This window comes from Nyctibius grandis, chromosome 9 (genome assembly GCF_013368605.1).
Source record: "Nyctibius grandis isolate bNycGra1 chromosome 9, bNycGra1.pri, whole genome shotgun sequence".
NCBI classification, from domain to species: domain Eukaryota; kingdom Metazoa; phylum Chordata; class Aves; order Nyctibiiformes; family Nyctibiidae; genus Nyctibius; species Nyctibius grandis.
Window position 1 is genome coordinate 19,909,951 of NC_090666.1, and position 27,776 is coordinate 19,937,726.

A 27,776-nucleotide genomic window follows, 5' to 3' on the forward strand; every position below is an offset into this window, starting at 1 on the left:
TAGACAACTACAAGTGAAGAACATCTTCTGTCCCCTGTAAGCCCACAACATAAAAAATTCAAAGAAATCTTACTTTTTATGCCATTTCCAATGAAAAGCACTAAGAACTGAAACTGACTCATGCCAAATGCATATCACTGAATTGCTGTGATTGTGAGTTTGAAGTTTGCAACATGGAAATTATTTATAAAATGTCAATTTTAGCTCCAGAAAATATATTCCTAGGAGTATGTGCATTTTCCTTCTCTATCCTTAGAGAATTGCTTACTTGTGGTCAAATCCGCAGTACAACTTGAATATCCATACTGGGAGGGGAGAGAACTACAGTATAATACATTCATCTTGACAAGTGAGGGCATGCATCCATAACTCCTAAGTAGCAAAGCCCCAAGTTTTAAAGCTATATGCCTTAATGAAGATAATGGACTATTCTACATCCATCATGGCAAAAGGAAATTAAACATTTAATACTTTTCAACAAAAAGTCTTCTTGGAACTTTTTTTGTTTTAAGGAAGGGCATGAACTGAAGTAACCTATGTAAATGGTTTAGTAGGTAAACATACATCGCTTAATTAAATCGCAGCAAGTCCAAAGGACGTTGCATAACAAATTTTAAAAGAGCAAAATTGATATTAACAGCTTTGGCATCCCATTAAAAAAATTAGGAAGCAAAATATGCAAAATATATTATTCTTAATACATGCAACTACTATAAAAACTGATGGTTTTCAGACAAAACAGTAACAAAACAGTGGTGTACTGGCAGTAATAAAACAGTTCAATACTTAGTAGTTTATGCCTAAGTTTAGAAAAACACACCCTGAACTAAAAACACCGAGTGGCCTACACTGTAGTGTAGATGCAATTCATCTTTTACAAATGTGATTCTTCAGGAAAAAGGGCATCAATCATTATTGAATCAACAGTAATCAAACACAGCACAAATGTATCTACTTCCTTATTCTCCAGATCATGCTCCTGTAGAAACCTGGTTCTTGCCTAGATCAAATTAGGATGCTTTCATCTCTGATACGCAGGTTACTGCACCAAATGCTCTGTTCAGTCAACATTAAGAAATACCACAGTACTGTAAAAGTATCTAAATGACCTAGACAATGTTGTACAAAATGTACATAAATGTACCCTTGAAATTTCAACCAAAATTACACATTGTAAACTTAACTTCTCTATTTTAGAATTTTTCCCTTTACAATAGAAGTGTTAGCAAGTCCAGTTCTAATAATGAAAGTTGTTCCAAGTATAAAAGGTTCTGACATAAAATTGTAGGTATCACATGTTTTAATATATTTTATTGTAAAATATTATCTGCATAATAATTCACAATAAACAGGCATGTCACCAAAGCAGTAATGACAATATAGTCAATTTACTGTTTTGTTTAGCTGTCTTTAATTAGTACTTTCAAGCTGTACCCTAATGACTGTTGAATTCACTTGTGTCTAGAGAAGATTTATTACAGTAAAAGTTATTAAGACAAATGCATGAAGTAGGGAGTGGGAGTTGGGTATATAAAGAAAATCTTGTTAGGTGGCTCCAATCTACTTCAAGTTCTCACAAACTTAATTCTTAATGGGCATTTTAAATTTCAAGTTTCAGGCATTACACGGGTGTCTCCACACATCTCATTTTAAGGATTGCCTTTTTTTTTTTTCCTTCTTAAAACAGTCACGACCTCCTCCAGTCCTGTGGTTAATTCAAACAAACGAGGGAAAAGGACAGATACATAGGAAAAATAATAGCACTCTGATAAAAGAATGCAAGTCTGAAAACTTGTGCTCTTTCAGAAAACCAGTGTTCAGCTGAAGAAAATTCTTGAGGCTACATGGTAATTCCAACATTCAGAAGAGTAATTGTTAAATGTCTGTCTGCTTTTGGTTTCGCTCTTTTAGACTATTGAGTAATTACCAAGTTATAAAGCCATTCACATACATATTTATCTTGGTAAATTGGGAGGATCTGCAAGACAACAACTGTTTCAGAAAAGGAGTTCAGCTGCCTTTCCCCACATGTCACCAAACTGAGATAGTGTAGTGCACAGAAAATTTAATCTAAACTGGAACATAAAAGTAGCAGAAGAGATCAAAACTATTTGCAAATAGCTATTCTTATGGTTAGCATTCAACAAAATGACCATCTATTACTCTGAAGAGTTAAAACCTGAAATCGGGTATTAACAAAACCATATTGCTCATATACACAACTAATTACACACAGGTTGTCACCTAGATTTAGAAGTACCAATGGGAAAAAAAAAAGAGGAAGAGGAGTGTTTTATGGAAGAGGTTGCCCGAACAGGTCATCCAGCAAATGAAAAACAAAACTCTATTCAACCATATGATCTATTGCTTTTGCAGTGGCATTTTATCCTATGCCTACATAAATTTTGTCCTTTTTGAAAAATGAACAAAATCTCATTAGCCCAATAAGAATTAAAACCATGCTGGAATGCTACAAAATTTCAAAGCATAGTATTTGAGCCACCACACTTTTACAATAGGCATAGAATGCTTTATCATTCTAAACAGAAATTTGAATATTTAAAACCAGTATTTTTCTTTGTTAACAGCTCAAAAGGACTTTGAGACCTTCACCTTGCTCAAGATGACCTTGGCTTTGGACAGACACAACTTTGCTACAGACCTCCAGCAGCAACTCAGCTAAGCTTTCTTCTCCTCAGCTCTTCATTTGTACAAGCAGGATGAAACCAGCATCTTTCTCTCTCCCCCCAGATAATAGCTATTTTAAGACAAATAATACCTTTTTTATTTTCTTTTAAACATACAGTATAACTGTCCCTTTTGGGGACTTCTAGGAGCATGATAAGAACAATTTTTTTCACACTTTAAAAATAAGTAAAAAAAACCAAATGATAAAGCTCATCACATTTGTTACTCCTTTTAGAATAGAATTCTAAAGATCTCATAAATTGAACAAAAGAAAGCAATTTACAACTTCCACCGAAAATAAACTGCTTGAACAAAGTGGTTTTAGACTACAGCCCACATTCTGGCTACTCTTTGAAGTATCAAACCTTCCAATTCCAGGAGAGGTTACTCAGACCACAGAACAATGTTCTTCAATGATGTATATGGCAGGAGACAGGAGTAATAAACTGAAATGGGGAGCTGCTGACTGTACACAAGCGGAAAAAAAACCCTAACCGCAAGAATAATAAAGTATTGGAACAAGTATTCCCATGAGGCTGTTGCAGTTCAAGACTCAAGTGGACGAAACCCTAAGCGAGCTAGTCTAAACTCAACGTTGACACTGTGCTCCGCACAACGCTGGACTAGATGATCTCCTGAGATCACTTACAACTGGAGTTATTTTGATTTACCTGGCTACCCAAATGTACATGTTTTTTCCTCCTGGTACTCTCTGAATGAGATTAAGGTATGGATAAAATACCATAGCAAAAACCTCTTTTATGAAAGTGGCAGGATATGATTTATGCATGAGCTTAAGATGCATAGCATATTTGGTTTTATCTGTCAGGATGTGATTAACATGCAAAGTAGAATTTATAAAAAGTTATCACAAAGACAAGTCTTTTCCTCAGCAAACAACTGAAAAAAAGATTTTTGACATAAACCAACAGGTCTTCCTACAAATACTTCCTACAGTGCCTTGCTAGGAAAATTTATGGTACAACAGATATGAAATTTTGCTGTATGAATAAGAGATTTTGCTACATATCCCTCTAAACACCACAACTGCCAAACTTCAGATGTATAAAACGGACTTCTGGCAATTTTGTACGTTTTACCAATCTTTATGCCAGCAATTATTAATCAAGGGAAACCAGTGAACTGCCTCAGAAAAACAAATAATTTTAAATGGTGACTTTTTTTATAATAAACGTTTAAAGTTTACAGTTTAAAACAGTTCAGAAAAGAAAACACCGTTTTTTTCTTAATTTAAGATATATGAGTGCAACAGAGTAAGTTAATGCTTGTGGAGTTAAAGAAAACACCATTTTTTCCTTAATTTAACATATATGAGTGCAACACAGTAAGTTAATGCTTGTGGAGTTAAAGATACTATGTTAAAGTGGGTTTAGTGTAGTTATATTTTCCTTAAGAGGTGAGGAACAGCTGCTAAGTTAAGGCCCCCAAAAAATTTATTTTTAACATTTGGCAAAGGTATATAGTTCTTGTAGAGACATTTCAAAATGTATGTTGGAAATAAATATGAAATGTCAATATTTAGCTTTATTCCAGATCTTTAATGAAATTACTGCTGCTGTGGAATATTCTAAATATGTATTACAAGTTCCATTGCACAGACTGGAAAACTGGAGGGGGTAAAAGAAAGGTTTATTAGTAAGTACAAGATGAAGCAACAGCTAACCAGGTTGCTCCACTGGCCATATTTCAAGATGTTTATTTTGACTTCATTCATAGAAATCAATTGAAAAAAAAAAGCCAAAACATAAAGCTTTTTCTCTCTGGGTTCTGATAACATTGACCTTCAGTTAAAATTCACTGATCTGTTAAGTTTATTTTACAGACAGCTAGAACATTATTAGCATAAAAATTGCAATATATGGTACACAGTCATGAAAAACCATACTGCGTGTGCAAGAATATGTATGTAAAGTAATAAGATCAGTATTTAGAGTTACTTGTTTTTCATGTGTCCTACTATATTTATGTAATAATATCCCAGTCCTAAAATGGTCATTAAAGAAGTTGGCATTTAATCCACAGATCTATATGAGGGTTTATTTTTATATAAGGATTTTATACAACTTTTTATTTTTGCTCATTGGCTTTAATAAGACATAAAATGACTTTTTTTTTACTGATGAAAATTATATGTATTCTTACCTTTAAATTGCAATCACCCACCCCTGTCCTACTAGGTGTTTGGAACATGTGTATCCAGACAAGGACAGCTAACAAAGAAGTTAACAAGTTTTCGCTTTCTACCAGTGACAGGGCAAACTGCTTTTTAATGCTTTAGCTAGTCAAGGTGAACCTAAGGCTCCTCATCAGAATTCATTTCAACTTCCTGACATATGAAATAATCCCTGCCCTGGTTATTCCTCACTAGCACAACCACAACTGCTTCACTGACTATAAGCCATAGCAATTTATATGGGCATGGACCTGCCCTGAGGCAGGTTTAAAATTAGCTAATGTGTTATTTTGGACTTTGTTTTTCAATATATCTAATCTCAGTCAAAACACATCATATTAAAATCTCCTGTGCCACACATTCACTATAATGTTTTGCCAGACAGTTATGCTAGTAAAAGGTATAATGTGTAACGATGTTGGACTCATATAGCTACATACACAAGCAAAAGCCCACCAGTAGAGTGGCTACTACACCAGCAAAAAAGCAGGTACTTCCCTGAAACAGGCTTAGCTCAAGTTGTCTAACATACGAAGAGGCACTGGATGCCATACTAAGGCAGCCATGAACATGAAACAGTCAAACCTGTCCTAAGAAATCCCCTTGAACTCTAATATATCTGTTCTTCTCTCAGTTCATCTAAAACCAAAATACATTTTAATATAAGTGATCTTGCCAACCAGAATCATAAAAGTCATACACATTCCATAGCCCAATCTCACCCCCAAAATAAAGAAATTAATTAGAAGTGGTATTCATAATTTGGGGGATTCTTTCTATTTCTAAGCTTTTAAGGATGCACTTGCCAGAAACATGACAGATGTAAACTTCTTTTTTAATGTGAAATCTGAGAATGTAATTTAATATGACTGCAGCAGCTAGACACGTATGAAAAACAAACATTACAAGACTTCCAGTGATCTCAAGTACTGGCACCAATGCCATAAGAAGAGCTGTAATTGAGAAATGTTTAGGTAGACAAAAATTCCAGAAATGTTTAGATGGGCAAAAATTTATTCACATTCAAAATAAATATGCCAAAGATTATTTTCTTGAAGAGAACAAAGACCCTCAAAGATGACACCTGTGTCAAACAAGAGTGGCAAAAAATTATTAAAAAAAAAGCTCTTAGTGAGCAAGTGTGGTATAACAGTAGTATGACTTATACAGAGGCTTTTCTCCTTAACAGATTTAATAGCTAGTGAGGTCTAAATTAATTACTAGTATAGTCCTGAAAATTACATTTTTAAAAAATAAAAAGAATACTATTGCTATATTTCTACTGGAGTGGGAAAATAAGAAAAAGCAGAAGGAAAATGTTCTAGAAAAAATAATTCAGGAGTAATTAAATATTCTACTGAATCTTTTTTTTTCCCCACAAAAACTACCTAAATTTTTTTTCTACTCTTTATGCAATTTAAAAGGGAGAAAAATTGATTGAGTTGTCTAATAGCTTCCAAATAACCAGAAACTATTAATTTTTCAATTGCCTGTTACATAAACAAATTTGCTATAAAAAAAATTAGAATTGGAAAAAAAAAAAAACAAACCAAAACCAACTGAAAATGCATCTGTAGCTTCAGAATATTCTATTATGAAATTAAGGAAACCCTTAGTGGAATTGTTTAGTAGTTTTAATATGAACTGTCTCACAGGAAATATGATACTACAGCTTTACAGAAGATGAACACTTAAAATATTTATAAATTTACATTAATATCATCCATATATAGCATGACTCATTTCAATAATTATTCTACAATACAATGGGAGTGCATGCTCAAACAAAACACCTCAGCAGTATTTTAAAGCAGTAAACCACCTAGCCAATTTCTGTACGTTCTGTGGTTTTTCTAATCCACTCTCCCTGTGGTTGAGCAAAATCGAATTGCCTCTCACATTTGCAGACAGCTCTGTGAAGGTGATAATAGAGCTGCTCCCTGCTGTCATGAGGCAGGAAATAGGAAAATGGCATATGGGGCTAGAAAGAAATAAAAAGAGAACTAAACAAGAACAAAAGAGATTTCAACAAAGGACAACTATAACCCAATATGTTTTCCAAGTTAATCTCTTTTCATAATCATTTAACATACTTAATCATTTATCTGCACACTTCTCAAAAACTCAAATGCTTGATACCAAGTCTTCCGTAAAGTTTTATTGCCCAAAACATTTGGAATAGAAACGATACTAAAAGCCATCATATGCAACGCCTATAAATCAATGCCTTTTTAGTTAGTACCCACGTTAAGGGGCTGAACCTATTCCAATCTGTTAGTAATTGATCTTACATTTTGTGGCTAAAATATAATATCTGAAACAATGTATACTTGGATTATTAGTTGCAAACATGTTGAGTGACACCCGAATAGCAAAATATTAAAGGAGGATTATGATTGGTTACGTGTACTGACAATATCAAAGACTTCCAGCCTGTTTAAGGACTACTGATGTAAGATGCAGAATAAACTAAAAACGATCTTTTCATTTACAATGAGAAATTTTTATTTTTTTTTTTTTTTTTTAATGCAGAATGGGCCCCCAAAAATCTAGAACTAACACGTATTTACAGTGCTTCTGTATCAAATCTTAGACCTAAGTACCTTAAAAAAAAAAAAAAAGCAAGCCTACTATACCTTTCCTTTTACACTCTGGATGGGATCCACCACCACAGCAACAGCTCTTTCTGATAAGGCTTCAAAGCTCTGCTGAGTATTGATATCTACACCAGACAACCAACAGCCAAAGCCAGGGTGACTATGATACCAACCGACTACCATCTCAGGTCTGAAACAAAGAGGACATCGAGATTCTTAAAAACAAAAACACGTAAGACAGAAAGAAATAGTAATGTACCAGGGTATAAATTAGGATGAGCTGTGAAAAAAACACCATTAGAAATATTTAAATTGCTCACCATAGTATGGCGAAAACATGGACATGAATAAATGTGACAAAAGAGGGCTATCATTAAGGGATGCACATTAGCAGTGGTAGATCATGCTTTCAGTTTTTCACCCTGTTACCACACCTTCCCTGAACCAGTTTTTACCCTTTCAGCACTTGAGTAAACATCTACTCTTTAACTCCTTGGCGTCGAGGGTTGAATTTTCGTGGCAGAAAGTCCATTTCAGACATGGACAACGGGAACCAACGGTGGGAAGGGATTAAATATCAATTAAACCAGCAGTAGAACTAGGAACTCAGTCAAAAAGCAATTTGCACTGTTCTGTTCAGCTGCTGAGCCTTTTGCTAACATTAATTTTGAAGTTTTTCCCACAGTAAAAGAATTTGAGCAAGCAGACGACAACTGTTGAGAGGCAGGACTAAAATAAAAATTTGTTTAAATACTAGGATCTTCTATAAAATTATTTTACCTTTCTTTTCATTAACATTTCTCATAAATAAGCTACAACTTTCTAATCTTATCTTAATTAAAAGAAATCAAAAAATCAATCTTTTAAGAAGGTACTGTCTAGTAACTGCCTATACTAGACTGAGCAGCATTCTAATCTTTCTGTGCAACAATCAAAGCTGTAGGTTTAACATGAGTGACAATCTCCTGACAATTGAAATGCATGAGGTGGACTGAATTACATGCTAGGCTACTCACCTGATTTATGGGCCAATTATTTCTTTTTCAATATATTAATAGCCCCTAGATCACTACTTTGTGGAAAGCCAGCTGTTTCTTCTAAACAACATGCACTTGTTACTGTCAGCCCTCTCTAGGGTGACTTACCTTCCCGTCTGTTTCAGCATATCCAACATTTTTGCTTGAAATACAGGATCAACTGCCTCCACACTGACACCCTGATGTAGATGACAGACAAAAATCATATAGATGTTCATAAAGCAATATTATCTTTTAACTTGTTACTTTCTACAAACAAAAATTTAAACACCATCCATAAGCATCTGTTTAAAAGGGCAACCCAGCTACTTTAGAACTACTTGATAGAACACCCTTAAACGTAAAATACAATTTTTATAAATCTATTTCAATGTGGTTTTTAAAATGCTGAAAGAAGATTTTGAATTGCTATTTAAGTCATCTCTGCTATGAGTAAACATGATTAAACAGGCAGAGGAATTCATCTTCTCTTCCTCTTTTTGTTCTGCAAACCCTGGCCTGTTGTTTCTCACAAGTCTAGCTCTAAAGGTTTTATTCAAGATAAATATTGCATACTGGCTTTTTTCAGATTCTACTTATACTATGCACATGCATAGAATAAACTCAGGACAAACGAATTTGAAAATTTCATTGACGTGCAGCTCTGAGTTACAAAAGGATCCGTGCTGCTTTTAACAAAAAAAGCATCATAAATTCCAATTATATCCATTGGCTCATCACCTCTTTAAAATATCTCTTCATAAAGTGAATATTCTTACTCAAAATTAAAATCCATCATCTTTTTCACATCACAAAAATATCATTGAAGAGACATGCCACTGTAAGATCTGTCAAAGAGAGCAAGTCTGAAGTATATCTATAGCACCATCACAATTAAGGGCATAATACACTTCTAATCAAACCTCTTACATTTTGAATCCTTCCCCTGGCTCATAGTATGTGAGTTCTTAAAGTTATCGATTTATTAATCTTACAAGTGATGCTATACTAATATATTTATACACATGCAAAGACATAACATCTCCATATATTTATATACACACTTATGTACTAGTCTTTGCTAAAAAAAAAAATCCCAACCTGTTTTAACTATTTTTTTTACTGAAACCCTTAAATCCATTAGATATGTTCAAATTATACCTAGTAGGTTACACTTTAAGATTGCATAAATGAGGTAAAGCAGGAAAAGCTTTTAAAAATATTTACCATAAGAAAAAAACAAACAAGCAAACAAAATTATAAAGGTCTAGCTAGCTGCAAAGAACTCACCGTTCCCGACTGTGGCATAGCAAAAACATCAATCACTCTCACAGTGTAATCATCAACAAATTCCCCGAGCATTAGACCCATAACTTCCATAGGGACACCAGCACGACCATGCTTCAACATCTGGAATTAAGACCAAATGACACTGTATGTTTAACAGGAGGTTCAAGTTATAGTTCTTTCAGTCTTTGTTGATCTACAGATAATTTGCAACTTGTAGCACTTTTTGAAACTGTATGGAACTATAAAATAGTAAAAATGAAGCCAATAAAAGAGAAGTAGTTAAAGTAAGTTTCTTACTCAGTGTTCCAAGCAGTATCAATTTATTTCAAAAGTCAGTCTGACCAGCACCTAAGGAGCACAAGTCCATAAACTCTGGATAGGTGCCAAGAGCTCTATCTCCAGCACTATGCACAGATGCAGTACACTTACTTTCAGCAGTGCAAGGGAAGAGATATAAACCTGTTCCGCTGTATCGACCGCAGGAGCATCTGTTGGTGGCCCCTATGAAAAGAATAAATAATTATTTTCTCCACCATTGTTATTCTGCAGTTTCTAAACATTTTGTTTTCCATATCACAAAACTTACAGAAAAATGCGTACATAAATTGTGACTTTGTGTGTTAGATGCAGTTCTTACAAACAAGACCAAAAAAAAGAGCACACCCAAACCCCGAACACTTCTTTACAACACCTTCCTTCTCTAACCTATTTTGTAATACAAGTCACCTAGCTATCACCCCCTGTCTCCCCCCACCCCAAAACAATACCAAGCTAAAGAGCAATCTTACCAGAATCAGTCAAATACTGGCTACAAACCTGTTACAAGACATACAGGCTAAGAGTCAGATAAGTTTCCATTAGTCAGCCTTGCCGCAATGCTAACCTTCGTCAGCTGTAAAATACGGCCAGTTCTCCAATTAACTATGTGTTTCTTACAGTGGTGTGAATGTAAATGCTGCTGGGCTAGCATGATTAACTGGCACCAACACAAACAGCAACTTCCCTTTGCTTCATCAGCTCTCAGCTAAAGAGGACTTGCAGATAAAGGCTATGGGAGTACTTTGCAGATACACCAGTATAGCGAGAGAAAAAACGGACCTCCGATCCCTAGGTGGAAAAGCTGTGAACAAAATACTTTGCTCTTTGCCTTATGAGTAGCTATTCAAAAATTAGCACAACTGTCCCAGGTGTGAATGATTGGTTGAAACAGGTTCTGTGTACTGTTGAAAATGAAAAACACAGGAGGCAGCAGTTTAAATGTCCCTTTCTCGAGGAGCAAGAGACATATTGCTCTCATATACAGAATTCCATATCAGCGTACCTCATTACAGCCAATTAGCAGGACAGTCATGACTTCATTACCAAATTGTGTACAACAAATTTCCACTGAAAAGACAAAAGGTTACTTCTGCACTAAGTGATGTAAACTTAGAAGGGCAACAAAGCAACTATGGAGTATGGTAAAAAAAAAAAGATACTCCACATTAAGTTAAACGTGGAGGGGGGAAAAAATGGTGCCTTTACACAAACATTTTGTAGATTTACAGCTTTGATTCCACAATTATAAACAGAATTGGTCAAAAGAAGAAAAATACTGAGTAAATTCTTCATTTTTCACTTAAAGTGGAAAAATTCAGTACAACATGCATCCACATGACATCAAACAGAAGACACAGCAATTGACACAAGCCATCACCTCCTGAAGATAAAACCAGGAACTTAGATAATCAGCATATTAAATTTGTATAGTAATTGTCCTTTCTGCACACTTTCGCTTTTAGACACACAGAAAAATATCATCTAGTCTTCAAAATGCTTTAAAGACAGTAAGAAAATTCAGTTGTTTTTTTCCCCAATGTCAATTAATTCCTTCTCTATCAGCTCCAGATCCAATCTCTGTATTTTGAATCCAAACTTTATATTTTGAAACATACATGCATGGATCTGTGTCAACCACAACTGCTTCCTAACACCTTCAAAGCTTTATTTCCAACTTTGGTACTGATGACCACCACCTCTTGGTATGTGCTCTCCCTCACTTTTTTCTACTCATTGCTAAATTCTTCTGTCACTTTAGCCTCTCCATCAGCAAGCTTCCAGCAGGTTTAACTTTTCACCTTCTATAATATTATTGCTAAAGGTCCTTTTTAATTAATTCCACCTCTTCATCAAGTATTTCCCTAACTAGCCATAGCCCAACAGTGAGATGCTCCAGTGGAGAAATGTTCCTCTAACACATAACAATGAAAAACTCTACAAGCAGTTCTTCAGAACATTTCACAGACCCTGACGCACAAGGCACCTCAATCACTTACTCCAAATTTACTACAACTAAATTGTTTGACTGACGAAGCTTCAAATGCCCAATCATTTTCTGATTCTGTTACTATGGTTTTTTTCTCCATAAACATGTAAGTTTACTTTCTTAACTGTATCTCTCCTGCTTTAAGTCTAAATGACCTTCTTTTCATTTAGAAGTCTTAATACTTTGGAAAGCACAAAGACTCATATTTCCACTTAACCACTGCTAAGAATAAAGCACAGATGAGTTGGGTTTTAATTGAAAAAACTTTTTAGTTTGATAACTACCCTTTTCTTCATACATAAAGCTCTCTTCCAATTTTCTACCAGGTCTAGACCAGAGATGGCGTGAAGTGAGGGTAAAAGTACAACCACAGTAACCTTCTGCTTTAGGAAGAACCATAACATCCATGCTGTGATCACCATACATATTTTACATCTGTCCCAGATTTTGTTTAACATTTCACTGTAAGCAAGCATCTCATTACACCATTCAGTATCTCTTAAAATAAAGAACACCACCAAAAAAAACCCTCCCCCAAACTAGCATAAGTAGTTCTTTGATTCCTGGAAGGCTAATATTGATGTTTGATGAGATTAGCTTCTCAAAAATCAGGAGCTTGAACTGAAGTTTATTCCACATGGGATCCTATATGGGATCTCTAGTGTCTGTTAAGACAGCAGATCCCACTGACACCTTTCCTGCAGCCAAGGCATTAATCAGGTCTCTGTCCCTTAGGCAGACACCTGTGTTCACAACTTATAAGAGTTCAATTATTCTTCATAACTTTTCCCATTTTAAAATCTATTTAAAAATCAGTCAGTAGATTCAACACTTATAGGGAGGAGACAAACACTATTATGTTTTGTTCCTGTAACAAAGCAATTACCTTTAGTTTAAGCAAAGGTAGGAACTAAAACAGAGTGTTACCCTACTGTACTCATTCCTAATCTTTCCTTCTTTTATTATTTCTATACTCCTTGAAGCTTTCAACTGCTTATTTACCTTGGTGACGGTCCAGAAGAGGGGATATTTAATATTATACTTTATCAATCCTTTAGGCATTCTACAAGATAAAGTAGCTTCTGTTTTCAAAACTTACGCTAAAGATCTCCTGCCAGCTGCAAGCACCCATAGCCAACAACTCATTTTCAGCATAGGAAACACTGGTAATTCATAAAGAAATGCTTCATCAGTGTAGATCAACTTGCTTAGCATCTTTTTTCTTTTTTTTTTTTAAAGTCATAGTATATTCACTGTGAATGATTTTGTACACTAAAAGAGAGTTTAAATATATATATATATGAGACTACACTAAGTGTTAGGAGGTATTAACTGTAAACTTCACTGTTTCACTTTAAGCACATGCCTGAGATAGTAAAAGCATTAAAAATTAGCTTCCACTCCTCCCACACAGATCAACCAGTTTACCTGAACTCTTAAAAATTAGCTAATGGTAGTATACAATGCAAATACAATGTACTGTTATTAATTCTCAGTCGTCTTATAAAATACAGCACATACTAAGTATTTCCTTGGTAGGAGACACTTATTTTGTGAAGACCTTACTATCTCCTTTCAGTCTACTCTGTTCTCCTTATACACCATAATTACTAGCTAAATGATGAGAAAATGAAACAACTCATTGCACTGTACCAATTATCAATATTCCTTCCTTTGTTTTGAATGTAGATTAGAATAAACTGCTCAAAAGAGTTCTGAAATTATTCTGATGTACTAATTCAGGGATTTTGAGGAGGAAAGGATCCATAGGTCAAAACCTGACCAGAATCTACCTTCGTAACAGATTTAGTTTCACATCATTCTTCCACCAAAGATAAATGGGTACATAAAATACTATAGGCACACACTTGTCTTTCTACAGAAAATTATAAACCCAAAGTTCATCAAATTCTTAACCTAAAACTTCTAAAGATTTAACATATAAAATCAACAGAATAGATCTTGGATCTCTCAAGTAATTCATTTGGCTTTAGATGATGCCATTTGAAAAAAACAGACATTCAGAAACTGGAACCAACTTACTTCCACCTCTGACCACTTCATTTTCCATAAATGGCTGATAATTTAACACAGCCTTGGAGTGACAGCCGCAGCTTCTGCATGCTAGTTACACAGTATGTGGGAGCTAGCTACAGGTTACATGTTTTGAGATTTCTTTGGCCTGTTTCTGCTAGTCTTCCACAGAAGTTCATGCATTGCTTTCATGAAGCAAAGAGGAAGAAAGACTTTATTAGCTCATCTCTACATGAAGGTAAAGTATTTTGCACTGACTCTCCACAGCATGTGCTGTTATCACTGTTCATAAACTTCACTGCCTGCCAAATTTAACAAAGGAACATCATCCTTCTGAAGTAGAGTACCAAATCAAATTAACTGGTGTCAGAAACCCAAACAAGAAAGCATTTGTATCGCCAATGCAAAAGATCTGCTGGTATTTTTGGTTACATTATGGTATGGAAAGAAGGTCAGACAGTTCTCCCACTGCAGTTTTGTAAGACTGTAGAACACGGCACAGCAGCAAATACTGCCTTCCTTCTGCCTGCCCACAGTTTTATTGGATAATTTATTGGGAACTGGAAAAAAATGGGATGTGGAAACTGCAAGGAATATTGAACATCCTTTTCCCCAAGCATTCCTGTATAAGCCGGGCACAGTAATTACTAAAATTCCCAAACTGTTCTAAAAAAAAAAACCAAACAAACCACCAAAAAAAACCCCAAACAACAAAACGGTTATTGTGCTACTTACTTAAAATGGATGTTTCTTCTGAATCAACTACAAATGCTGTCAGCCAGTGAAATGAGCTGTCTGATGACCAGCCATCTTGTAAACCCAGCCAAACTCTGGTTTTGTTTTTGTTTAGAATGGCAGAATCCCAACTTCAATAATAATCAATAAAATCAATGATCAATTAAGTCACCACTATTAAAACGCATTTTATTTTTGCTTAATTTTTTCAGTAAGACTTGTAATGGAAAGAGAATCATGTTCAAGTTATGAACTGAAGATTCCATTGTAATATTAAATTATGAGTGATACTATTTGTGTTTCAAACAGTTAAAGACATGATCCAATATAAAAAGCAGCCCTTTACTAGGGCAGCCCTTGTTGACGAAGTGTTAAAGGCATTTGCCATTCCAACAGGATAAAAACTAACGCCTTGAAGTGTTACCTACTCAGGCCTTTTAGCAAATTTGTTAACACTTTTAGGTATATTACTCCACCTTTCTCTTAGTGTGAACTGGTATCAATTATTTAGCCAATTTTATTATGTTATTAAAATACCTGCTGACTAAACATGAACTAAAGTGTCATTTTAGAGCACTACTCTTCATTTGTATTATTTCACATTTATTCAAACAGGTATAGAAAGTGGACTTGATTAATTAAACGAGAAACTGAGAAATATTTCGAAATGGAGACAATTTCTATTGTTTAAATGGATCTTAAACACTGCTCTGGTGTCACGCTAATAGCACAAAAGATGATTTTGAAATACATCATAGCTGTTTCAAAGAAACTCAGTTTTGCAGGGGCAACTGTAATAAAAAAAGGCAGTGAACTAAAGTGCTGTAGAGCAAATCTTAGCTTTATTGCACCAAGCAGTATATTTCTGTGTAAAATATAAGAACTGCTACAATCATTACTACTTATTTTTATTTTTGCAATTGGAACAATTTAAACGTGAACATAGGACACACAAGTGAACACTGACCGCTATAGCGTTTATTTCTTTCCCAGTAAGATAAGAAAGAACCTTTTAATAGTTTAATTTTGTGAGTATTAAACAACTAGTGTGAAAAACAAGCTGCATGTAAACTATTTCTTCTGCCTCTGCTTCAATGACTAGCTGAGGCAACCTGTTATAGGAGGTGTTAATTGGCAATAGGAGTACAAGTCAGAAGCATGTTCCCCATCGTCCTAACCCAGCAAGGCTAGGTCATTAAAGTGGAAATGAATTCTTTCATGCTGACTTAACCCTTTCAGTACATATTTTCATCTGCTACAGCTAAAGACAATTGAGAAAAATTAACTAAAAAAAACAAGACAAGAAACTTGCATTAGTTTTGAATTTAAAAAGGTATTCACCCCCAACTCTTTTTTTCACTTCCCTTCTCTACCTCCTCCAGAACAAGTGTTTCAGATAATCATGACATTTATTATGTAGGCAGGGGGGCAGAACAGCAACTGGGGTATAAATGCAATGACAATCATTATAAAATAATAACTTATCATATTAAAGGATGAGTGGAAAGATCAGGCACTTAAAGTGAGCTTAAAACTACCATTTTGTGGAGGTAAATCCAATGGCGGGTGTATAGCTTAATACAAGAGAAAAAAACCCAAAACAATACAGAATACTACCTACAGAGAGGACAAACTTGAGCAAGCGTACAGAGGAGGCAGAGGTATTGGTGATAATAAAAAGACCTCAGAAGTTCACCAGAGTACCACTGCTCTTCTCTACTGACCCTTTGTCAGTAAGTGGTATAACCTGATGATATATTGAGGGACATTAAGAATAAAAGATTTCTTAGATCTGCATAGTGCTTTTTACACATTGCTAAGCCTAAAAATCCAAACAAAATTGTGACTGTGAAGCAATTTTTCCTGTACTGAAACAATATGCTTACAGAAAATACCAACTTGTATTCCATCAGTGGAAGTGGCGAAGGGAGGAAGCCATATTCCCGCTTCTCAATGGTCCTAGCAACATTGTCCTACAAGCACCAGAAGCCACGTATTGCATTTTCCCCAGTACAGCAAGTTAACATGGTCAGTCATGACAGAGAAAATGATCCAGTTCATTAAAAAATTGAAAAAAATCACAGAGTTCATAAAAAGGGAAAAATATATTATTTTGCACTGTGAATCACACTCTAATTAGCAGCAATTTGAAATTTTATTGCAGTTTTCAAGCTAGTACAGACACAATTTTACAGTTAGTTCCACATCAACAGAATTATATTTTGAAGCTAGCATTATGTCTAAACAGTTTGTATGTTTAGGCCCATTTTTATACCAATTATAATCAAGCATACATAACAGACCTCAAAATACCATAAGTCTCAACAAACAGCCTAGATTTCTGAAAGGATCACATTGTCTTCTTACACCATATGTCAGATGAAATAAAAATTGTAGTAATATGTTTAGTCTCATAGACAGTCTCATAGACTCCAAAATGGAGTATGGATACCAGGGGAATATTATGGCATCAATTGCTACTTTATCTGCAAAAAAACCTCAACAGGCTAGATAAAAAAAACCTGCCTCAGTATGTTTTATAAAATCATGTCTCCTAAAAAAAAACCCCAAACTTATCCAGGTTCACATTTACAACAGAACTTACATTACATTACTCATTTACAATAGATCCATAAACAGCAATATAGATGGACTTGAAATATATAATGTTTCCCATCGCCCCTCCTCTTCAAAATCCAGAATTACAGAACACGGAACATTGTATAGCTTTGAGCAGTTGGTTAAATGGGTTTGGATCACCAGTTTGCAAACACCTCTCCAGTGTGGAGCCAAAACTTTACCACTTACCTTCTCTGTTTTGTTGTTTTTTTAATGTATGTGTTTTTTGTTTAAATTAAGCAGAACTCAAACAAAAATAATCTCTAGATCAGTAGGACACTCCACAGAGAACCTGGACAGAATGTTAGTTAAAGAAAGAAAAAAAGGAAGTAAGGAAGCCACCAACAAAATTAAGCTTATGTTTCTATTATATCCATCTGTCAGTAATCTCTCTTGCACTACTAACAGTGTCATGGAAGAGGTATAGTAATCCACCACCACAGGCACACGCAGGATTTCCCATATACCTGTAGAATGTAACACGTTCTGTTCATCTAATTGCTCCAAATTGTCAAAATTTTAAACGGTGTCTTACAAAAAACAGCACTCCTGGTTTTCCAGTACTACCATTGAAAATATTCTCAAAGACTGAGGCTTAAAGCTTACCAAGAAAAAAAAAAATTAACAGGATTTGCCATCAAATGATGCTAGCTGCATTTATTTTGAGGTCAGACAAGCTTAACTTTACTACAATGTATTTTACAGAAAGCCATTCTACTTAGTCCAATTTTTATTAGAAATAAATATTTGTTACCCAATACTAATATGTATTCATGACAAAGTTATTTACATATATCACCTTGATGCAATTTGCAATAGTCAGACTTTCTGCAAGGCTCCCAACACAACTGTTGCATGAAACAGCCGTTTAAGTGTAATCTTTCCTGGTTCTAGTGTTTCCTCTCTCTTTACCCCATACAATCTACAAATTCATTGAGACATGCAAAAAAGCAGGGGAAGGTATGCTGCATCACTGTAGTTAATATTGCTTATTATCAAGCATAAGGACAATTTGGACTAGATGACTTTAAAGGTCCCTTCCAACCCAAACCATTCTATGATTCTATGACACTTATGGTGAGCGAAAAGCCGTAAGATCAGGGACACAAAACAAATCCTCAGTAACGTTGTACATGTTTTTGAAAAGAACTACAATTTTTCACAACCTCACACTACTGGGAAAAAATAAAATCCAGAAAATACAAACGTCAGTTCTACTCCAGAATAAAACCAGGACTAAGCTGTTATCTTTTCCTGTCACTATGACAGGAGGTATTGGGATTGAGAAATGAGATCCTCAAGGCAGATGAGTCAGCATTTTTAGATTGTTGTCTGCCTCCAGAAGTCTTGCTCTAATGCAGATTTTTAATTACCTTATTCTAGACACAGTTCTGCCAAGAAGGGAAGGTAGCCCTCAGCAGGTGCTGTCTGAGGTCAGCCTAAAGCACACTTTGTGTAGCAGGGTAGTTGAAAGGGATTTACTCAATACATAAAAGAATGCGCTGGGTTCTATATGCCTACAGGCTCTCTGTTGTGAAGAGCTGGTCCTCTGGACACAAGCAGGTGAACAGGGAGACTCAGTGGCAACATGTAGGAAGGTTAGTTGTTTGTAACACTTTTTACAAACAAACAAACCAACCCCCACAAAACACACCACTATGAATACAAGAAGAACACTCCAAACTTCCACGAAAAACTAGAGGACTCTTCTACACCACAGGAAGAAAACAGAAGCCCTTGTTCAAAGGTGCTGCACAGCAGCACTGCAACTTAATTTTCAATAGCACGGGATTTCAGACAGAGGAAACCATTTCTAAGAGAAATAAGTTAAATAGATCACCCTAAGGGGTTGTTTCCTGCTTACAGAAAGGAACATTGCAAGTGAACAGGTGTAATGCAAAAAGCACAAAGATGTCTGCTCTTGTTTAGTCTTTTTTCCCCCCCCGTTCTTTCTCATTATGGCTACACTCATTTCCTTGTCCAGGCTCCTTTGTCTCTTCTGGGGAAAGTCGGCTGGACTACACTGGCAATTAAACTGCTAATAATTAAAGCTAATTGCCTAATTATTAGAAATAAGGAAGTTTAAGATCTGAGGCCAAGAGGAGGCAGCTAAACATGGTCTCCAGAGTTACAGGAAAAATAGTAGATCACAGGAAACTGATAATGCTCAGGCACAACCCACTAGCTTTATTATTTTTAGTTTTATTTTGTTCGTGACTAATATGTAAGGTATGACTGTAGTGCAGCCCATCATACTTTAATGCAGCTTTTATAACACAAAGTGCGCACTGCGTTATAAGTACAATCATATGACTGTTCCTAAACCAATTCTAGCACGTTTCTCTCCCTTTCCCATTAGCACTTTTGGATATAAATCATGTTACAATCACTCAACCATGTTTCAAATGTAGGAAAACTATACCCAGCCTTTAGCAATCCCCAACAACTTTCAAATAAGCCTACACTACCCACAGAGCTGTCATCATCTCCTGTGTAAGCAGACCCAGGCCACACCAGTACCTTGAATTTGATACTAAGCTTTCAGTTGAACAGCCCTGTATTAATACACTAACCAATGCAGTAAAATACTCATCCCAGTCAATGAAAGTAAAACAGTACAGTTTACTATACCTAACGTGTTTTTCTCTCCTTAAGACAAAATCATATATTTTGGATATATAAACTAATGCTGAGACTTTCTACAGAATATTAAGTCTTTTGAACTTTTTATGGAAATTCATGTTGGATGTTTTTAATGGATGAAAAAATGTTTGTCACTGAGAGACTTTTTCTATTCTTTAAATGGGTTGATAGCTTCTGGGGAAAAAAAGTAGAACTAGAATAACCCATCCAAATTGTACACCATCTCATCTACTGGGAGGTATATTGGAATTCTAGAAATATTAACATTCTTAGTACTTGAGAACTTTGCCGGAAAATGTCTTGGAAGCAATGGCACAGAAATGATGCACAATTTTAAGAGCTATAATTCAGATTTATTCTCCTGGCAGAGTATTCTCAAAAGGACTATCTGAAGCTTCAAATATGTGTGAGAAGCAGACAATAGTGTATCACCACAATTTAAACCACATAAAGCACATATACCCAGGAGACAAAGGAAGGAAAAAGTCACACAGGTGCAACAGATTCCGAGATACCAAAACACTCTACAGCTTTCCAAAGGAAAAAGCACTTCATTATATTAAAGACAACACATTTGCACCTTTCAAACTACACCGAACCTGTTTCAAGAATCAATTAAACCAAAACAATTTTCAATAAGATGTTAAGGTGTTTAGCTTTTTTCTGATTGGGTTTTGGGGGATTTGTTTGGTTTTTTTTGGGGGGGGGGGGGGGGGGGGGGGGGGGGGGGGGGGGGGGGGGGGGGGGGAGGGGGGCGGGGGCCAGGATGGGGGTGTTTGTTTGGGTTTGTTTGGTTTTGAGGTTTTTTGTTGTGGGGGGGGGTGTGTGTGTTGTGTGTGTGTGTTTGGTTGTTTTTTTGTTTTGGGTGTTTTTTTTTTTAATGTAGGAATCTTAGGATGCAGATTGCCAGCTAGAACACATCATTTACTTCAATAGACACATCAGCTTAATGAAGTAACTCGAGGAAACTTGCATCTAATTGTTAATTGGGAATGATCTACACTGAGCCCGACCCTCCTTTGCCTGCCAGATCACCAGCTCTTATTCTGAGGCCCTGCAGAATACTGAGCCAGTAGTGCTCTTTTCTAATAACCATCCTGGCTAGATCAGCAGATGAAACAGAACTTCAGATCAGTGGCAGGTCCTCCCAAGTTCCCACGGTGCCATAGATTTACTAAATGGGATCAGTATGTTCTAAAAACCCATGATAATATGAGGGAAAAAGGTTCCACAGCATCAAGCAGTGCAATGCTTGAAACCTCATAATCAAGTGACAGTTTTCAAGTGCCATTTGCAATGCCCTAATCTGGAAACATCCCAGCTAACCCATCTGATCAACTATTTCACAGATGGAAGCACTTGATGGCTAATTGGCAAGTCCATTATTCAAATAAAATAGCTCTCTGCACTTCTATTTCTATATTCCAAGTCAAGGTGTAAACACTCCTTATAAGACACAGGTCACTTCTGTCTCTCCTCCCTTCCATTTGGATTTTTTCCCTTCCCCTTCGTGCCATCAAATAGGTTAATTCAGAAATACAGGATCAGTTTTATTTTCCATTTTTGCACTAGAACAGTTGTCTGCACCAACAGAGCAATGTAAATGAATATTTAAAAAAAAAATCAAGTAATGAAAAATTATTTCAACAGCATTTTTAAAAAATGTCATTATTTCACTGCTTCCTATCACATCTGGATTCAGAAAAAATAGATAGGATGTGTTAGCATGGACAGGAACTTGTATAGCTTGGATTATTGTTCTGAAAAGTGTTGAGGGAGAGAGAGATCTGCTAAAAAATGCATTTAATTTACTCACACTCTTAAATGGTATCCAGTCAGATTGCCTAATAGAGGCATATGTGGAACCGATTTCACTAGCGAACAATAGTTCAGCATACAAAATGAAGAGGAGTGTTGCTCCAAATTCCTGCCTGCTACATAAGTAGAATGCTTTTACGTACCCCACAAAGCCTGTTAATTTGTCTGCAGCACATGTACAATGCAAAGTGAAGTATTAAATCACTAGTGAAATTCTGTGGTAGGCAGTATTCCAGGGGGATGAACAGGAAGAGATGGAAAAGAACAAACCAGGAAAGGGAGATAATTAAAAAACCCAGCAATGACAAGCGACAGGAGGAGGAAGAGAGGAGATCATACAAGAGAAGAAAGACAAGGGCATTGCCAAAATCTGAACTCCCATGAACCTACAGAAGGGAAATTAAAGTAATAAGCATTTTGTTTGGGACAATCACAAGACTTGTAAACTTCAACCGTTCCCCCACATCTTTTTTAAAAAGCTTCAATCACTCATTCTTCTTATGCGTATATCATGAGAGCAGAAATTCAAATTCCTACAATACCAGGCATGTAAGACACAAACAATTTCTGCATGAAGCAGTGTTGCAAAGAAGGTCTTATTTATGGTATAAAGCTCAAAACTAAACACAGGTACCTTCCTCTACAAGGAACACAAAGTTAATGACCACGTTCACTGCCAGAAAATACTGTGGATGGCTTATGTGGAGAGCCAAAAGCTATCAGATTCTCTTCCGTTCTCTCTTGTCCACCAGCTGTCCCATGAAGGCAGTCCTTTGTCCATCTAAGACTAAAAGAGAGGAAATAGCTCAAAATTTCTAAGCCACAAGTCACTGGAGGGAAACGTTATTGTTGAAATATCACTTTAAGATCACTTCCTTGAAGATGACTGTTTGGACATGGAGCTGTTGAAGAGAGTCCAGAGGAGGGCCACAAAGATGATTAGAGGGCTGGAGCACCTCTCCTATGAACACAGGCTGAGAGAGTTGGGGCTGTTCAGCCTGGAGAAGAGAAGGCTCTGGGGAGACCTCATAGCAGCCTTCCAGTATCTGAAGGGGGCCTACGGGAAAGTGGGAGAGGGACTTTTTACAAGGACAAGCAGTAACAGGACGAGGGGGAATAGTTTTAAACTGAAAGAGGGTAGATTTAGATTAGATATTAGGAAGAAATTCTTCACTGTGAAGGTGGTGAGACACTGGAACAGGTTGCCCAGAGAAGTTGTGGCTGCCCCCTCCCTGGCAGTGTTTAAGGCCAGGTTGGATGAAGCTTTGAGCAACCTGGTCTAGAAGAAAGGTGTCCCTGCCTGTGGCAGGGGGGTTGGAACTAAGATGATCTTTAAGGTCCCTGTCCAACCCAAACCATTCTATGATTCTATGAAGATTTGCTTATTAGCCATAAGAAGACAGGCTTAGAGTCATGGAATTTAGCACCGATCACCGCTGATAATTCAATATTGAAGGCCAATCAGCCACTCAATAGCATGCTGAAGGAGCACTAGTAAGAAAAGAGAAGAACCATGAATTCACTGAAAGCAGTTTTCAAGTGGAATACAAGACACCAAAAGACTTGAAAAGAAAGTTGTAAAAACATTAATCCAAAGAGCACTTGGGACAATATATTGGAGTTTGGAAATGAAGAAAAACAAACAAACAAAAAACCCAAACCAAGATAATAATCAGAAGAGGTGGTTTTACCAAGGAGAAAGAGCTGAATAACTGCTGTTGAAGAAGCTAAGGCAGGTCAATTGAGAAAGAATTCCCTGGCAGAGATCAAAGAGGAACTGTGCTGACCAAGCATTTGCTGTTACTTGAACAATAGTTACAAAGCAAATCAAACGGACTGCTAGCAGACCTTACGTGATGCAGACCTCTTGCTAAGCAAACCTCTAGCTACAAGAAAAAAAAAATCCCCAAACTGTGGTACAAAATTACTTTGAAAATGCTTCTCCTTTTCTACAAAACTATATACACAGATAACAGACAGTAGATTTAGATTAGATATTAGGAAGAAATTCTTTACTGTGAGGGTGGTGAGACACTGGAACAGGTTGCCCAGAGAAGTTGTGGCTGCCCCCTCCCTGGCAGTGTTTAAGGCCAGGTTGGATGAAGCTTTGAGCAACCTGGTCTAGCAGAAAGGTGTCCCTGCCTGTGGCAGGGGGGTTGGAACTAGATGATCTTTAAGGTCCCTTCCAACCCAAGACATTCCATGATTCTTATGTTAGCAAGACTGACTCACTCAACAGATGTTTTTACTATGTTCAACTCTAAAAGCAAAACCTCCAAAGACAGAACAACTGTGACACTACAATAAGAACAGCAAAAAGCTTTGTACAGTTGTTTAAAACACTCTAGTGCAAATAAATGGCAATAACTTTGTTTACTTTCTAGCAGGACAAAGTATGTTCAAGAAATACCTGACTCCTCTCTTCTACCTCAAAGCCATCTGATTCACTCTGGATATCTCTCAATCTCAATTATCAATCAATCAACATTCAGAACAGAGGTGATCTTTGAAGGTCCATTGAAACACTGTATTTTAAGGACATAAAATTATTCTTTTTGAAAAGCCTTCCTGCTGATTCAATAAACCAGAAGACTACAAAAGTAGTCAAGATATCCAGTGCAAGCAGCAACTTGCATAAAGAGCAATTGTGTCTTTTTTTTAATCCAACACATACTCATCAATTCATTTAAGAGACAATTCCATATTTAAACAAACACTGAGCAGCTTTGCAGGCCAAAGCTACCAGAGGAGTTCAGTGAGCTGCTTCGGCACGTTATGTTCCATTGTCTGCCACAATTTTCTAGCAAGCTTTAAATTAAAGCTGAGAAATACAGAAAGCGGCAGAGAGAGTTAACTGTAAATTTGAAAAACAGCTTTGATATATGCGTCAAGTTCAGAGAGGACTAAGAAGTGAAAGCTTGAGTGATTAGACTGCGCAGATGTTAAAAAAATGAAGAGTCATGAAGCAGGCTGGCAGCTCAGAGGAACAAGAGAAATAACTGTTTAAGAAAGTGAAACTAAAAATAACTGAGGACTCCTTGAAGATTCACTAAAAGAACGTGAATAGAATTTTATCTATAAAAAGGAAAAAAAAATTACACCAAAAGTTACAGCTTATTTGGCAGAACACCTAAAGGCTGTGAATCAACCTAGAATATTTCACCAAATGCTTCAGTACTAAAGCACTCCTCTCCTAGTTACACAGGACACGAACACACCACAAACAACCAAAAGCAGCTGTGGGTTTAGTAATTTCAATCATCCCAGAAGCAAACTCACACACACATTACAAAGCCTAAGACAGAACTGATTCCTTCAGAAGAACAAGAGTCTGGATTCTCGATTTAGAACAGAGTCCTGGAGGCAGATGAGGAAAGCAGAGAAAGGCCAGCTACTGCGGCCAGCCAACATGACGAAGAAAGTTACACCAGAGCCTTTTCCTTAAGGAAATAATTCTTCCTACAAGCCTCAGACAAAGAAACTATTTTTTTTCCCTGTATCCACAGTAGTCAGCACAATGTAATAAGATCAGCTTGGTTTTATTTTTGAAGACTGCTGGCCACACCAGTCAGCCACGGAAAAAAGCACTAGGACTTGCTCTAGTGGTAGGAGAAGCCATACAACATGTGTAAGTCTCCCGTTGTAAGTCTCCCACTGGAACAGGACAGCTGCCAGGGAGGCCTTTTTGCTGTGAGTAGAGTTACAGAAGTGAGGACACCAGCGAGTAAGACACAATCGAACACAACTACCTGCAAGTGATAAATTCAACTAAAATTACTCCCTGAAATTTATATATACTACAGTATCTTATAATGCCCATCAATGTGATCCAAGGACTGAAATATATCATTTATGAAGGAGCAAGTGGGTATGCTCTGCCATTTAGAACAATCTTCATGTTCTGAAAATCCATATTATTGGAAATTTATTTTTATATTTTTGTGTTTCCAGTGCTTTTCAATCCAAACTTCAAAACATTCAGACACCAAATGAAAGGTTTATAAACATTCTGTAAACTTAGTGCCAACACAAGAGTTCATACTGACAAAAAAAAACCTCAGTCAGGCTATAACAATGATTTGCATACACTTACATAGCATCTCTAGAGTCAGAGATTATTACTAGGAACTTTGTTTTTTCATGCTGTTTTAAAATATAATAAAAGGAATATTCCAGAACTTATTAATATTATAGAGAAAATATTGACAAGCTATATACTAACCTGTCCCAGCCCAGGCATACCTCCTCCAAGTCGCAGAAGTCTATCCATATTTCTAGAAAAACAGAAACAAAGGAAAAATGTTCCCAACCTCTGAAGTGTTTACTAAATTGCTATCTATATAATTCACCTTCAGTCACTCAGTATGTCAAAAATATTGGTGGTAATTACAACACAACATCAGACTTCCTGTTAATTAACACCACATATTAATTCAAGAAGCTGTCTTCCATGCTAATTAACAGACTTTGTTTTATTGCTTTGGTTTTGGGTTATCCCCATTTCTGAAGACAAGCACTCTTGTCAAACTTTTCAAAACTTTCCTATCATTCAATTAATGGGGGGATTTTTGTTGCTTAAGAACTGCACCTACATCCATGCAGTGCCTAAAACTTATTAGATATACAATCAAGTTTACTCCAATTTGTTCAGAAAGTATCAATAAAATTGTGAAAGCAAGGATTTTAGCATCTTCATTAGTAAGTTCTGCGCTAATTAACTTACAGCTTGTCAGTTATCATCAAAACTACATGTGAAAGACACTGAGCAGATTATGGATCTCTGAATTAGCATCAAAAGCTTTTTTCTTAATGAACTCATTATACTTAAAGAAATACTGTAAAGTAAACATTTAATGTGTATATAGTTAGAACAATAGTGACAGTACAGTCATTTAATACATTTTCAGTGTTGCATGTGCCATTGCTTTAGTGCAAGATTATTCCAATCAATGCAACTAACTCATTACTTTAAAAAAAAAAAAGCTTTTCTATCTTGCAGCTTTCAAAGGAGTGATCTCCAGGAATAAGAATTGTTGAGGTGCCCAACTAAAAAAAAAAATTACACTGATGTTCATTTCTCTGCAGTTTATTCACTTTCAGCTGTTGAAAAGCTATCTACTATTTAATTGTGGATAAGGTTCCAGCTGTAACAAACCTCTATCTTGCTTACTTGGCTTTTTGAACTTCTTAGCTTGATACAACAAAACTCAGTGATAAAATAAACAAAAACTACTGAATATTACTTTTCAAACAACTGCTTTCAGCAAACAAAGCCATTTCCAAGGTTATATAGAAATTAGTAAATTTTACTCGCTTATTTTATTTGTGAAATAGAAGATACAAAGTAAAGAATTAGAAACTACTATCTTAATTGCACAGGTTTTAATACAACACAACAAAGCCTGTTCCGGTGATATAAGAGCAATTGAGAACAGCAAGCAATGATGCTTCCAAAATACATTCATGTTCCAAATGGAGAATTATATACATAACTTCAACAGACTGCATTAACAATATTAATTCAAGAACTTTCTTTTAAAATTAATTACGCTAAAGAACTTTGAACTTATCATGAAAAATAAGTTTGCTTTATATATTACAAATAGAAAAGTCTTTATGTTGAAGGTAAATGTAATCTCATTATTCCTTCTGAAATTTGCTAATATTTTTACTGGCTAGGTACTAACAGGCTTTATTTCAGTTTAAGTTTAAAGAAAATATTTTAAGCTTCTTGTTAACACGCAAAGAGGCAGCATTTGAGCCTACAACTAGACAAGATTATCATCTAACTCCTACTTTAAACATGTATGGAATTTCACCCATTTCAAACAACAATA

The 27,776-nt window shown here is 35.9% G+C and overlaps 1 protein-coding gene across 2 annotated transcripts in view; it reads right to left on the bottom strand.

The window, feature by feature from the left end:
• PSMD14 (proteasome 26S subunit, non-ATPase 14) overlaps positions 1 to 27,776 on the bottom strand; it is a 49,108-nt gene that overhangs the window by 15,001 nt on the left and 6,331 nt on the right. The window contains exons 3-7 of one of the 2 annotated variants that reach the window (XM_068407689.1): positions 26,162 to 26,213; positions 10,245 to 10,286; positions 9,786 to 9,905; positions 8,625 to 8,695; positions 7,519 to 7,669 (exon numbers count right to left, since the gene is read on the bottom strand). In XM_068407689.1, coding sequence (XP_068263790.1) covers positions 7,519 to 7,669; positions 8,625 to 8,695; positions 9,786 to 9,905; positions 10,245 to 10,286; positions 26,162 to 26,209 — 432 coding nt within the window. In that variant the 5' untranslated portion in view covers positions 26,210 to 26,213. Of the gene's footprint in view, positions 1 to 7,518; positions 7,670 to 8,624; positions 8,696 to 9,785; positions 9,906 to 10,214; positions 10,287 to 26,161; positions 26,214 to 27,776 lie in introns of both variants that reach the window. The other variant, XM_068407688.1, reaches the window with a different exon arrangement.